General features: G+C 45.8%; 1 protein-coding gene across 12 annotated transcripts in view; it reads right to left on the reverse strand.

Annotated features, from left to right (window-relative positions):
- The window catches only part of lef1 (lymphoid enhancer-binding factor 1), a 51,240-nt gene that overhangs the window by 16,369 nt on the left and 22,101 nt on the right, over nucleotides 1-12,770 (reverse strand). For 10 of the 12 annotated variants that reach the window (XM_041895731.2, XM_041895721.2, XM_041895706.2 and 7 more), the window contains exons 4-5: nucleotides 5,544-5,676; nucleotides 273-393 (exon numbers count right to left, since the gene is read on the reverse strand). In XM_041895731.2, coding sequence (XP_041751665.2) covers nucleotides 273-393; nucleotides 5,544-5,676 — 254 coding nt within the window. The remainder of the gene's footprint in view (nucleotides 1-272; nucleotides 394-5,543; nucleotides 5,677-12,770) is intronic. The other 2 variants (XM_041895746.2, XM_041895738.2) reach the window with 1 other exon arrangement.

Consider the following 12,770-nt stretch of genomic DNA (forward strand, 5'->3'; position numbering starts at 1 on the left):
CCTTTTGAGCAGCTAAATAGACAGATGAATATGCGAGAGCACATATGGGGCGGTCTGATGGACTGGCCTGTTTGACATGTGCTGGGCACAGGGAGAACCAGTGTGGTTCACAGCCCTAATGAGAGAGTCCAGGGCCTGGATTTCCCCTCTGTGTGCCTGTCTGTCTGTAGGATCATCCTTCTCAATGGATCCACATGTACAGTACTGTATATAGTTTGTCTCAATCTTCACTTGTTGAATGGGTGGTTGTGTGTGTGTCATCCTAAACGTACCATCCCAGTGGGGGCGTGATCTGTCCCACTCCTCCAGGGGAGAGGGGGTAGAAGTTGGTCATGTCCGGCCCGGGGTGATGGCGCTGCATGCCTGTAGAGAGACAGGATGAGTGGTACTGTCCTGTATGAGAAGGAACAGAACATGCATTCAATGACCCGACCATGAAGATAACACGTTGTTGAAACGTTGTTCCATAGAGTGTTTTTACCATATTGTTGTTGATACCGTACATTATTTGGTAGAACATATAATATAACCGTGAATGAAGGGTAACCACCCAATGATATTCCAGCATCTTTGAATGGTTTGATCCTGCATGTCACTGACATGACAAGGACATCTGTGCCATGCGGTGTTGGAATTCAGTGTATGAACTGTACGTGTGTGTGGCGGTGTGCCAAGTGTGTATTATTATAATAATAATAGACACAGAAAGGTTCACATTTGCCCCCATGTAGCCCTCCAGTCCGTCTCTCTAGAAGCGGATCAGTGTTCATTAAGGCCCGTCTCTCTGTGCTTCTTGTAACGCTCCCTGCAGACAGCATTCACTGGGGCTCTGTACTGTCACTGGCTCCTCAACACAGCTAAGCTCTCCCGCTCTTCATCAACGCTAGGCCTCTTGGGCTTCAAGGTCAAGGATTCTCAGCCTCCCTCCGCTTGTTGTGGAGGCTGGAGAGAAGTTAAACTGGAATGGAGGGACGGAGAGAGGGAGGAGGGGAGGGTGAAGGAAATGAAGGTCCCTAGTAAATGGATATGTCAGACTGGGAGCTATAGTGAAGGTGTGCTGTGTAGGCCCGTGTAGAAGGCCCTGCAGTGACATACACACACACACACACACACACACACAGAGACAGAGCGAGACAGACACAGAGGAGAGACAGAGACAGAAGAGAGACAGAGACAGAAGAGAGACAGACACAGAGGAGAGACAGACACAGAGGAGAGAGACACAGAAGAGAGACAGAGACAGAAGAGAGAGAGACAGACAGAAGAAAAGGCAAGTGCCTCCAGATTAACACCATCTCCTAATCCCAGATGGATCCAGGCTTTTCTCCCTCACCCCTTCTCTCCATCCCCCTCCCTCTTTCTTCTCAGGCTGCAGTCTAAAGGGGTCTAACTCCCTCAGAGGGGCAGAGAGAGGAGGCTTATCTCCAAAGCCACTGTAGCAACGCTGGATTCCAGCACCCCCAGCCCACTTATTCACCACCCCAGTCTCAGGGTGCTCTGTAGGGCACTAGGGAGGGAGGGGAGGAAAGGGAGGGAGTGAAAGGAAGGGGAGAGTGAGAGAGAGGAATGGGAGATGTAAGGAGCAAAGGGTGGAGGGAAAGTGAGAAGGATAGGAAAGTCAGGAGGGAAGGGAGAGAGATGGAGACGGAGGGAGGGGAGCTCAGTGTTAACACCAGCTCAAAGCACTAAAAAGGTGTGTAATTACTCGCTCACGTCAACACGCTTCACACCATTTTACCCTCCTAGCCTTGCTTCTCAGAAAACACTACCTCAAACATTTTCATACCCTTATCCAAATCTAGACATACCTTGTATTCCAATATATGATCTCATATTAAAATATTATATTTTAAGTGTTTCATTGTTTCATTGTAAATTACAATGTGAAGTCTGAAATCTGCATGTTCAAAGGGCTCTGGAGTTCGACCTTCGATCCGGCGTTACCGCCCGGCACATATTAGAGCTTATTAGGGCCCATAATGAGAACATCCATGATTTTTTAAAATGATTAATGAGAAGATCAAAGTCCTGATCCCGCTATGGAGTGTAGCGAGCAGAGTGGCTGATGAAAAAAAATAATATATATATATATATATAAAAAATAACAGAGACACAGAACGAATAGGCAAAAGTTTGATAGAAAGAGTGAGAGAAAGAGAGATGGATAGAGACTGCCCTCTCTTTCCTACATATCTTTAGCTCTTTTACAGTATCTAGGTCTGGAAATGCCAGGGGACTTAATTTATAGCTAATTGATCTAGCAGATCTCTTCTACATGGACCAGTCCAGGCTATGGGAGTGTGTGGATCGATTTAAACTCAGATCTCCTCCAGCGGTTTCTTCATATAACTCCATTCTCTGCTATGTTTATCATCAACCCTCATACTCAATCCCTGGGGACTACTCACACCAAAATGTATGAGGACTGTAAGTGAGGACCAAAATGTAAAAACGGAGCACTCTGGAAAGCATTATTGTAAAGAAATCCTGTAGCTACAAGGGAAGTGAATGACTTTCTGGAGCAAATGTAGGCTTTCAAATGTGAGTTCCCACTAAATCCCCTATTCCGTTGTCCTGCTGTGTACAGGTACATAAGATCACTATGATGTCTGGATGGATCTGGTGTACGGTGGCCATATTGGCGATATTGGATTATTGGATTATTTACTCAACTAATCCATATTGGATTATTTACTCAACTGCCTCGTCATCACACATCGCATCCTGTCTGGTCTGCCTCCTGCTTTTAAGTGGAGGAGGGGGGGCTGTTGCGTTGCAGCCGGAAGGAAGAGGGGAGGAGAAGAGGGGAGGGGAGCGCATATGGAGGGCCGGGGCCAGACCAGTACAAGGCCTATGAACCTCTGCCAAAGTCTCACCCTGACCGTGCCTGGGCTTTCCAACTGCCTTTGTGCTCTAGCGCCTGTCAGGGATTTTACCTTGACGTTTTTACCCAGACAGACAGAAAGAGAGAGCGAGAGAAAGAGTGTCAGATATAGGGTGACGAATGGAGGGAGGAAAATGAAGAGAGAAAGAGGTTTTCAGCAGTGCGGTAAAGCCGACTGCCTTGCCTTGTCTGAGGAGCTGTCTGCTTTATGCAGGTAGGTGGGGAGATGCAGTACGCCGTGTGGAGGAATGTGTTCTAGTTTTCTTTCTCTGAGACAGATCGTCACCTAACCACCTTGTGTAGGTGGTTGGGTGAACTTATGTTACATTTCCCTCAGAGGAATAGCTTTGGCTTCATGCCTCTTTGTGGAGATGGGTAGTGATGAATACAGTGTGATGTGAATATCTTTACTACACAGAACAAAAATATAAAAAACGCAATATGCAACAATTTCAAAGATTTTACTGATTTACAGTTCATTTTAGGAAATCAGTCAATTGAAATAAATTCATTAGGCCCTAATCTATGGATTTCACATGACTGGGAATACAGATATGCATTTGTTGGTCACAGATACCATTAAAAAAAAAAGTAGGGGCATGGATCAGAAAACTAGTCAGTATCTGGTGTGACCCCCATTTGCCTCATGCAGTTCGACACCTCTCCTTTGCATAGAGTTGATCAGGCTGTTGATTGTAGCCTGTGGAATGTTCACCCAGTCCTCATCAATGGCTGTGTGAAGTTGCTGGATATCGGCAGGAACTGGAACACGCTGTCATTCATGTCAATCCAGAGCATCCCGAACATGCTCTTTTGGGTGATATGTCTGGTGAGTATGCAGGCCATGGAAGAACTGGGACATTTTCAGCTTCCAGGAATTGTGTACAGATCCTTGCGATATGGGGCCATGCATCATCATGCTGAAACATGAGGTGATGGCGGCGGTTGAATGGCACGACAATGGGCCTCAGGATCTTGTCACAGTATCTCTGTTCATTCAAATTGCCATCGATAAAATGCAACTGTGTTCGTTGTCCGTAGCTTATGCCTGTCCATACCATAACCCCACCGCCACCATGGGGCACACACGTTGACGTCAGCAAACCGCTCACCCACACGACGCCATACATGTAGTCTGCCATCTGCCCGATACAGATGAACCGGGATTCATCTGCGAAGAGCACACTTCTCCAGCGTGCTAGTGGCCATCGAAGGTGAGCATTTGCCCACTGAAGTTGGTTCCAATGCGGAACTGCATGAGCTTCTCTGAGACGGTTTCTGACAATTCTTCGGTTGTGCAAACCCACAGTTTCATCAGCCGTTCGGGTGGCTGGTCTCAGACGATCCCGCGGGTGAAGAAGCCGGATGTGGTCTGCTATTGTGAGGCTGGTTGGACGTTCTGCCAAATTCTCTAAAACGACGTTGGAGGCGACTTATGGTAGAGAAATGAACATTGAATTCTCGGGCAACAGCTCTGGTGGACATTCCTGCAGTCAGCATGCCAATTGCATGCTCCCTCAAAACATGAGACATCTACCGGTCAAAAGTTTTAGAACACCTAGTTACTCATTCAAGGGTTTTTCTTTATTTTTACTATTTTTTTAAATTGTAGAATCATAGTGAAGACATCAAAACTATGAAATAACACATATGGAATCATGTAGTAACCAACAAAGTGTTAAACAAATCAAAATAGTTGTTATATTTGAGATTCTTCAAATAGCCACCCTTTGCCTTGATGACAGCTTTGCACACTCTTGGCATCCTCTCAACCAGCTTCATGAGGTAGTCACCTGGAATGCATTTCAATTAACAGGTGTGCCTTCTTAAAAAGTTAATTTGTGGAATTTATTTCCTTCTTAATGTGTTTGAGCCAATCAGTTGTGTTGTGACAAAGTAGGGGGGGTATACAGAAGATAGCCCTATTTGGTAAAAGACCACGTCCATATTATGGGAAGAACAGCTCAAATAAGCAAAGAGAAACAACAGTCCATCATTACTTTAAGACATGAAGGTCAGTCAATACGGAAAACTTCAAGAACTTAGAAAGTTTCTTCAAGTGCAGTTGCAAAAACCATCAAGCGCTATGATGAAACTGGCTCTCATGAGGACCGCCACAGGAATGGAAGACCCAGAGTTACCTCTGCTGCAGAGGATAAGTTCATTAGAGTTACCAGCCTCAGAAATTGCAGCCCAAATAAATGCTTCAGAGTTCAAGTAACAGACACATCTCACCATCAACTGTTCAGAGGGGACTGTGTGAATCAGGCCTTCATGGTTGAATTGCTGCAAAGAAACCACTACTAAAGGACACCAATAAGAAGATACCTGCTTGGGCCAAGAAACACGAGCAATGGAGTCCAAATTGGAGATTTTTGGTTCCAACCGCCGTGTCTTTGTGAGATGCAGTGTGGGTGAACGGATTATCTCTGCATGTGTAGTTACCACCGTAAAGCATGGAGGAGGTGTTATGGTGTGGGGGTGCTTTGCTGGTGACACGGTCTGTGATTTATTTAGAATTCAAGGCACACTTAACCAGCATGTCTACCACAGCATTCTGCAGCGATACGCCATCCAATCTGGTTTGTGCTTAGTGGGACTATCATGGTTAATGATGTCCACTGGTTTAGTGATTTGAGTGGAGCGGGGCATTGCCTACCTTGTTTGGGGTTGACGTCCTGGGGGTGGTGTCCGGAGTGGGGTCCCGGGGCGAAGTGTTCGTCGCTATACGTGATGAGAGGGGTGAGAGGATGGACCGCATGCGACGGCTGCACCACCGGAACCTTATTGGACTGGAGAGGGGGGGGAGAGAGAGAAGCACATTAGATAAGGCATTACATTACCTTTCCTCAAGTCAGTTAGCAGCTAGCATTTCCAGAGTTTTCCAGCGCTAAATCAAGTCCCGGCCCTCTCTCAAATGACAAGGGTACGGCCGTTTGGGGATTTGTGTAGCACACACACACACACACACACACAAAGGAGCTGGTAAGATGAAAGAGCCGGTGCAGTCACAATTTTCCTGTTTTTAATTATATTTCCATGAGGTCGAAATAAGACTCTGAAATTGTGAAAATTATAATGCCCTTTTAGTGTAAGAGATTTTGGAGGGGAGGAAAAACACCTGTAATTTCAGCCTGTTCAGGTGGCATGGAGTTTTTGGCCCACAGCATGACATCACGATCTGATTATTCTGGACCAATGCATACAGTGGGGAGAACAAGTATTTGATACACTGCCGATTTTGCAGGTTTTCCTACTTACAAAGCATGTAGAGGTCTGTAATTTTTATCATAGGTACACTTCAACTGTGAGAGACTGAATATAAAACAAAAATCCAGAAAATCACATTGTATGATTTTTAAGTAATTAATTTGCATTTTATTGCCTGACATAAGTATTTGATCACCTACCAACCAGTAAGAATTCCGGCGCTCACAGACCTGTTAGTTTTTCTTTAAGAAGCCCTCCTGTTCTCCACTCATTACCTGTATTAACTGCACCTGTTTGAACTCGTTACCTGTATAAAAGACACCTGTCCACACTCAATCAAACAGACTCCAACCTCTCCACAATGGCCAAGACCAGAGAGCTGTGTAAGGACATCAGGGATAAAATTGTAGACCTGCACAAGGCTGGGATGGGCTACAGGACAATAGGCAAGCAGCTTGGTGAGAAGGCAACAACTGTTGGCACAATTATTAGAAAATGGAAGAAGTTCAAGATGACGATCAATCACCCTCGGTCTGGGGCTCCATGCAAGATCTCACCTCGTGGGGCATCAATGATCATGAGGAAGGTGAGGGATCAGCCCAGAACTACACAGGCCAATGACCTGGCCAATGACCTGAAGAGAGCTGGGACCACAGTCTCAAAGAAAACCATTAGTAACACACTACGCCGTCATGAATTAAAATCCTGCAGCGCACACAAGGTCCCCCTGCTCAAACCAGCGCATGTCCAGGCCCGTCTGAAGTTTGCCAATGACCATCTGGATGATCCAGAGGAGGAATGGGAGAAGGTAATGTGGTCTGATGAGACAAAAATAGAGCTTTTTGGTCTAAACTCCACTCGCCGTGTTTGGAGGAAGAAGAAGGATGAGTACAACCCCAAGAACACCATCCCAACCGTAAAGCATGGAGGTGGAAACATCATTCTTTGGGGATGCTTTTCTGCAAAGGGGACAGGACGACTGCACCGTATTGAGGGAGGATGGATGGGGCCATGTATCGCGAGATCTTGGCCAACAACCTCCTTCCCTCAGTAAGAGCATTGAAGATGGGTCGTGGCTGGGTCTTCCAGCATGACAACGACCCGAAAACACACAGCCAGGGCAACTAAGGAGTGGCTCCGTAAGAAGCATCTCAAGGTCCTGGAGTGGCCTAGCCAGTCTCCAGACCTGAACCGAATAGAAAATCTTTGGAGGGAGCTGAAAGTCCGTATTGCCCAGCGACAGCCCCGAAACCTGAAGGATCTGGAGAAGGTCTGTATGGAGGAGTGGGCCAAAATCCCTGCTGCAGTGTGTGCAAACCTGGTCAAGACCTACAGGAAACGTATGATCTCTGTAATTGCAAACAAAGGTTTCTGTACCAAATATTAAGTTCTTATTTTCTGATGTATCAAATACTTATGTCATGCAATAAAATGCAAATTCATTACTTAAAAATCATACAATGTGATTTTCTGGATTTTTGTTTTAGATTCCGTCTCTCACAGTTGAAGTGTACCTATGATAAAAATTACAGACCTCTACATGCTTTGTAAGTAGGAAAACCTGCAAAATCGGCAGTGTATCAAATACTTGTTCTCCCCACTGCATGTATCCTCCTACTTTGAAGGGGTAAGTGGGGTAGGCTCTAGAGTCTAGACCATCCTATCCGCCAATCAGGGTTGTGTATGTAAATATATTTACATTTGTATCAACACGCCCACACAATCAGACTGAGCATTTCAGGGAAATAAATTATTACAAATATATTTTGTTCAGGTGGCATGGAGTTATTTTCATGAAATAAACAGATTTATTAGACATACGTAAAATAAAATAAAACTGCATGGGGGCTTTAATGGCGCAGTAAAAAATAAAACACCTTCTTGCAAGGGAGGTCTCAATGTCCTCCCCTTCCAGCCTTTCCCCAACACCTCAAAACTTTGTTTAGCCTTGGTCAGTGAGTACTGCCCCTATTTCCTGCTTAAGGGCAGAGGGGGGAGGAAAGAAGGGGGAGAGTGAAAGAGAGAGCCCCACAGGGTAGAGTTAGAGCAGAGGTCTTAACGGTGAGATCAAAGGCAGTCATTAGCCGGTGAATAAGAGGAGTTCATTACAGAGCCAGCGCCGGGGGGAAGGAGGGGAGAAGGAGGGATGAGGGATGGAGGAGGGGTGATAGAGAGAAAAAGATAGGGAAAGAGGGAAGGAGGATGAGAGAGAGAAATAACATATGTTTCCCATGCCAATAAAGCCCCTTGAATTGAAAGAGGAGAACAAGAAAGAGAAGGAGAGAGAGATCTCTTAGAGACGTCTGCGGTAGAACCAAAAGGCAGGGTTAATCACGTCAGCAGTGGTCTGGCCACAGCACCCCCTTCCCTACCACCCCCCACCTCTGGGCTGACACAGAGACCTGCACAACCCCCTCCACCCTGGCCAGACCCCCAGCCGCTTACACGCTCCAACAGCACTGAACACATGGTACTGCTTAGCCATGCTAAATCTACTATTCACGATCAGAGCACCCAGCACTGGCCCTGGATCTGCTTGATTTGTACAGTCAAAACAGCATTTCTAAAGGATATACTGCTTTGTCTGAAAAAACTGTCAATCTATTTTGGTGTGTATAAGAATGATGGGTAAACGTATAGCATGATATTTCAAAAGGCTATACGCTTGATCTGAAAGTCATCCATCAACCCATCCTATACATTTTGACTACACCCAATCTTGCCCAACATATAAAAAATGCTAACAAATGATATCCCTAAATAAATAAATAAAATATATATATATAAACAGCACTAGGTGACTTTCATTGGCTTCATTTGCAGCAAGGCGATTCATGCTAAGGTGACATTCTCAGCAAGCTAATTTGTGGCAGGTCCACCACCCCCCTGGAATTTCCTGTGTTGCCGGACCGGACCCTCACAGACTGGCACCACTCTACCACCTCTCCTCCTACCCAATCTGGGAATGTCCTAACCAGGGGTTTAGCAGTAGGGTGGGGTGGAGGGGTTTAGGTCTGCACCCTGGCCAAGGATCTCAGCTATGCACACCTTACTAAAAGGGGGGAGGGGGGCTTCATCAGTGTCAGATTCCGGAGCCTGGTTAAGCAGCAAGACTCCCAGGTCTCCAGCCCTCTCTCTTTTGCTCACACACACACACACACTCTCCAGCATCGAACATATCAAGTGCATTTGGCTTAACCACCTCTTACGTAATGTTGGATCTTGCCTCAAAATAGTCCAACATTTTCAGAACTAATTTCCATAGTGATGAAAAACATCCAAAAAAGGGGTTCCGATCGAAAACAGAGTGAGCATCAACAAAAAAATTAATTATAATCTCAATCCAACTTCAAACAAACAAAATTAGCTCACTCATAGCAACTAATTAGTCCCTAAACCCTGACTCTAAAGTCCTGAAGTCCCAGGAGAACCCAGGTCAGCCAGAATCAAAGGTCAGGGGATAATCTGTGTGCTGGAAATAGCTTTAATGGCACTTTATCCCACCAGGATGAGGACTGGAGAGGACTCCCTAATAGAGGGCCTGATTTGGGCCTGGAGCAGCCAGGGACATGCCTATACTAGTTGGGGCTAAAATTATACCATCCTCACCCCTCTTCGCTTAATTATTACGCCTTTCAGGTCCCATTTGCTTCCCTGTGGGAACGAGATAAGAACCTGGATGGAGGATTTTTATTTAAGCTCTCCAGTCTTCGGGTTCTCTTCTCCGACAGAGGGAGAGAGAAGGGAGGATTCTAAACCATATATATAAAAATGAGACAATTTAACAAGCATGCAGTCAGATGCAGGTACAAAGACAAACCCACTTCCCCCCATATCTCCAGCTCCATCCCATGGCAGAAAAAACAACACGGCCCGCTTGCTGACTGACTCTCTGGCACCTGAGAAAGCCGAGGAGCTTTTGAAATGCCCTAGCCTCCACCATGTTGGAGAAGACCTCTTTCGTGCTCTCCCAGTCGCAGCTGTCACAGCCCATTTCTCTCAACTTCTTAATAAACTGTGCCTCCATTGTGTACCGTCCTTAAGGCTAAAGGCAAAATCCACCAGGGGAAACCTGAGGGCTTCTGTGACCGACACAGCTTTTACTGAATCTAGGAGGCACACATGCATCCTCTACCTAAACAATAGCTCCACTACCATCCTCTACCTAAACCATAACACTACTACTAGCCAGCACCATCCTCTACCTAAACCATAACACTACTACTAGCCAGCACCATCTTCTACCTAAACAATAGCTCCACTACCATCCTCTACCTAAACCATAGTAACACTACTACTAGCCAGCACCATCCTCTACCTAAAGAATAGCTCCACTACCATCCTCTACCTAAACCATAACACTACTACTAGCCAGCACCATCCTCTACCTAAACCATAGTACCACTACTACTAGCCAGCACCATCCTCTACCTAAACAATAGCTCCACTACCATCCTCTACCTAAACCATAGCACCACTACTAGCCAGCACCATACTCTACCTAAACCATAGTACCACTACTACTAGCCAGCACCATCCTCTACATAAACCATAGCTGTAAAGTGGTTATCCCACTGGCTATAGGGTGAATGCACCAATTTGTAGTCGCTCTGGATAAGAGCGTCTGCTAAATGACGTAAATGTGCCCTTGAGCAAGGCACTTAACCCTAATTGCTCCTGTAAGTCGCTCTGGATAAGAGCGTCTGCTAAATGACTAAAATGTAAAATGTAAATGTATAGCACCACTACTAGCCAGTAGCCAGCACCATCCTCTACCTAAATCATAGCACCACTACTAGCCACTAGCCAGCACCATCCTCTACCTAAACCATAGCACCACTACTAGCCACTAGCCAGCACCATCCTCTACCTAAACCATAGCACCACTACTAGCCAGTAGCCAGCACCATCCTCTACCTAAATCATAGCACCACTACTAGCCACTAGCCAGCACCATCCTCTACCTAAACCATAGCTCCACTACTAGCCACTAGCCAGCACCATCCTCTACCTAAACCATAGCTCCACTACTAGCCACTAGCCAGCACCATCCTCTACCTAAACCATAGCACCACTACTAGCCACTAGCCAGCACCATCCTCTACCTAAACCATAGTACCACCCTCTACCTAAACCATAGCTCCACTACTAGCCACTAGCCAGCACCATCCTCTACCTAAACCATAGCTCCACTACTAGCCACTAGCCAGCACCATCCTCTACCTAAACCATAGCTCCACTACTAGCCACTAGCCAGCACCATCCTCTACCTAAACAATAGCTCCACTACCATCCTCTACCTAAACCATAGCACCACTACTAGCCAGCACCATCCTCTACCTAAACCATAGACCACTACTACTAGCAAGCACCATCCTCTACCTAAACCATAGCACCACTACTAGCCACTAGCCAGCACCATCCTCTACCTAAAACATAGCACCACTACTAGCCAGCACCATCCTCTACCTAAATCACAGCACCAAGATGTCTGTATACAGACGCCAAAATAAAATGTTAAATTGTCACAATGTTAAAATGGACAAGGAGAGTTTTGGGGGAGTTGACTTGCACAAAGAGAAGGGAGGGGTATTTCTGTTCCCCCAGAAAACCCAAGTCATTCGAGGTGACCCTGCATCACTGAAGGAGCTGCCATTTTAAAACTTTAATAGCTCCAGGTGGTTTCTTATGGACTAGCCGCGCCACGCCTTCCTTTAAAATCACTTCCTGCTTTATGCCAAGTTTACAAAGAATAGATTTTTAAAAAGTGGTTGCACAGCTCCGACTTCACCACGACCGTGGATGGTCATGCAATGTCGCCTCGATTTGATCGCCCCTTCTTATCCCCGTGACGATGGCTCAAACTGTGGCAGCGGAGCGGCCATATTGGAGTTCTTTTTTATTGTCAGGGAAGAAATAATAGGCTTAGGTTCTCTTTTCTATTCATATTTCACACACAGAGACATAGAGAGACAGAGAGAGAGACAGAGAGAGAGAGGGCACGGATTTGAAAATAAACTTTCCATTTGAGAATTTTATAACCAGGCTTGGCCGGTCCTTTTCAAGCGGCCTTAGATGTGGTTTGAAGAGAAATTCATTGCGCGGAACTGGAGCTGGCAGAGAGCTACGGTGTTTGAGAGGAGAAACTCCAGCTCCAACGCTTTGCTTTGTAAGAGAACAGGGAGGCTCAATGCCTTGGGGCGCTGCTCTGCGTGTGTGTGTGTGTGTGTGTGTGTGTCAAAAATGGGGGGTGTTGCTTGGGTAAAGAAAACTGGTGTCTTGTGTGAAGGCGGTTGGATGGATGGGTGGTCGGATACAGTCCGGTTCTTTTTCTGGCTGACCCCACTCCTGTTAGATTTAAGGTTGTATTCCACACAGAGTCAGGGTCTAGTATGGGTACCACTGTGGAGGAGCATAGTCTTTCTGCTGGTACAAATCAGGGTGTTTGTGCACGCAAGTCCATATTTTTGTGTATGTGCTTGTGAATGCATGCGTGTATACCTGCATGGGTATTCAGATGTCCCATCTTAATTTGATCAGTTTCTCATAGCAGAAAAATAATCCTGCAGCAACAGGAAATGTGAATTATTATGTGGATTATAATTTTTAATTGTCATTTTTGTAGGGGTTGATACATTTTCAGTAAGGATAAATCAAGTCTGACATTTTAAAGTGG

Source organism: Coregonus clupeaformis, unplaced genomic scaffold, assembly GCF_020615455.1.
Source record: "Coregonus clupeaformis isolate EN_2021a unplaced genomic scaffold, ASM2061545v1 scaf0034, whole genome shotgun sequence".
Lineage (NCBI taxonomy): Eukaryota > Metazoa > Chordata > Actinopteri > Salmoniformes > Salmonidae > Coregonus > Coregonus clupeaformis.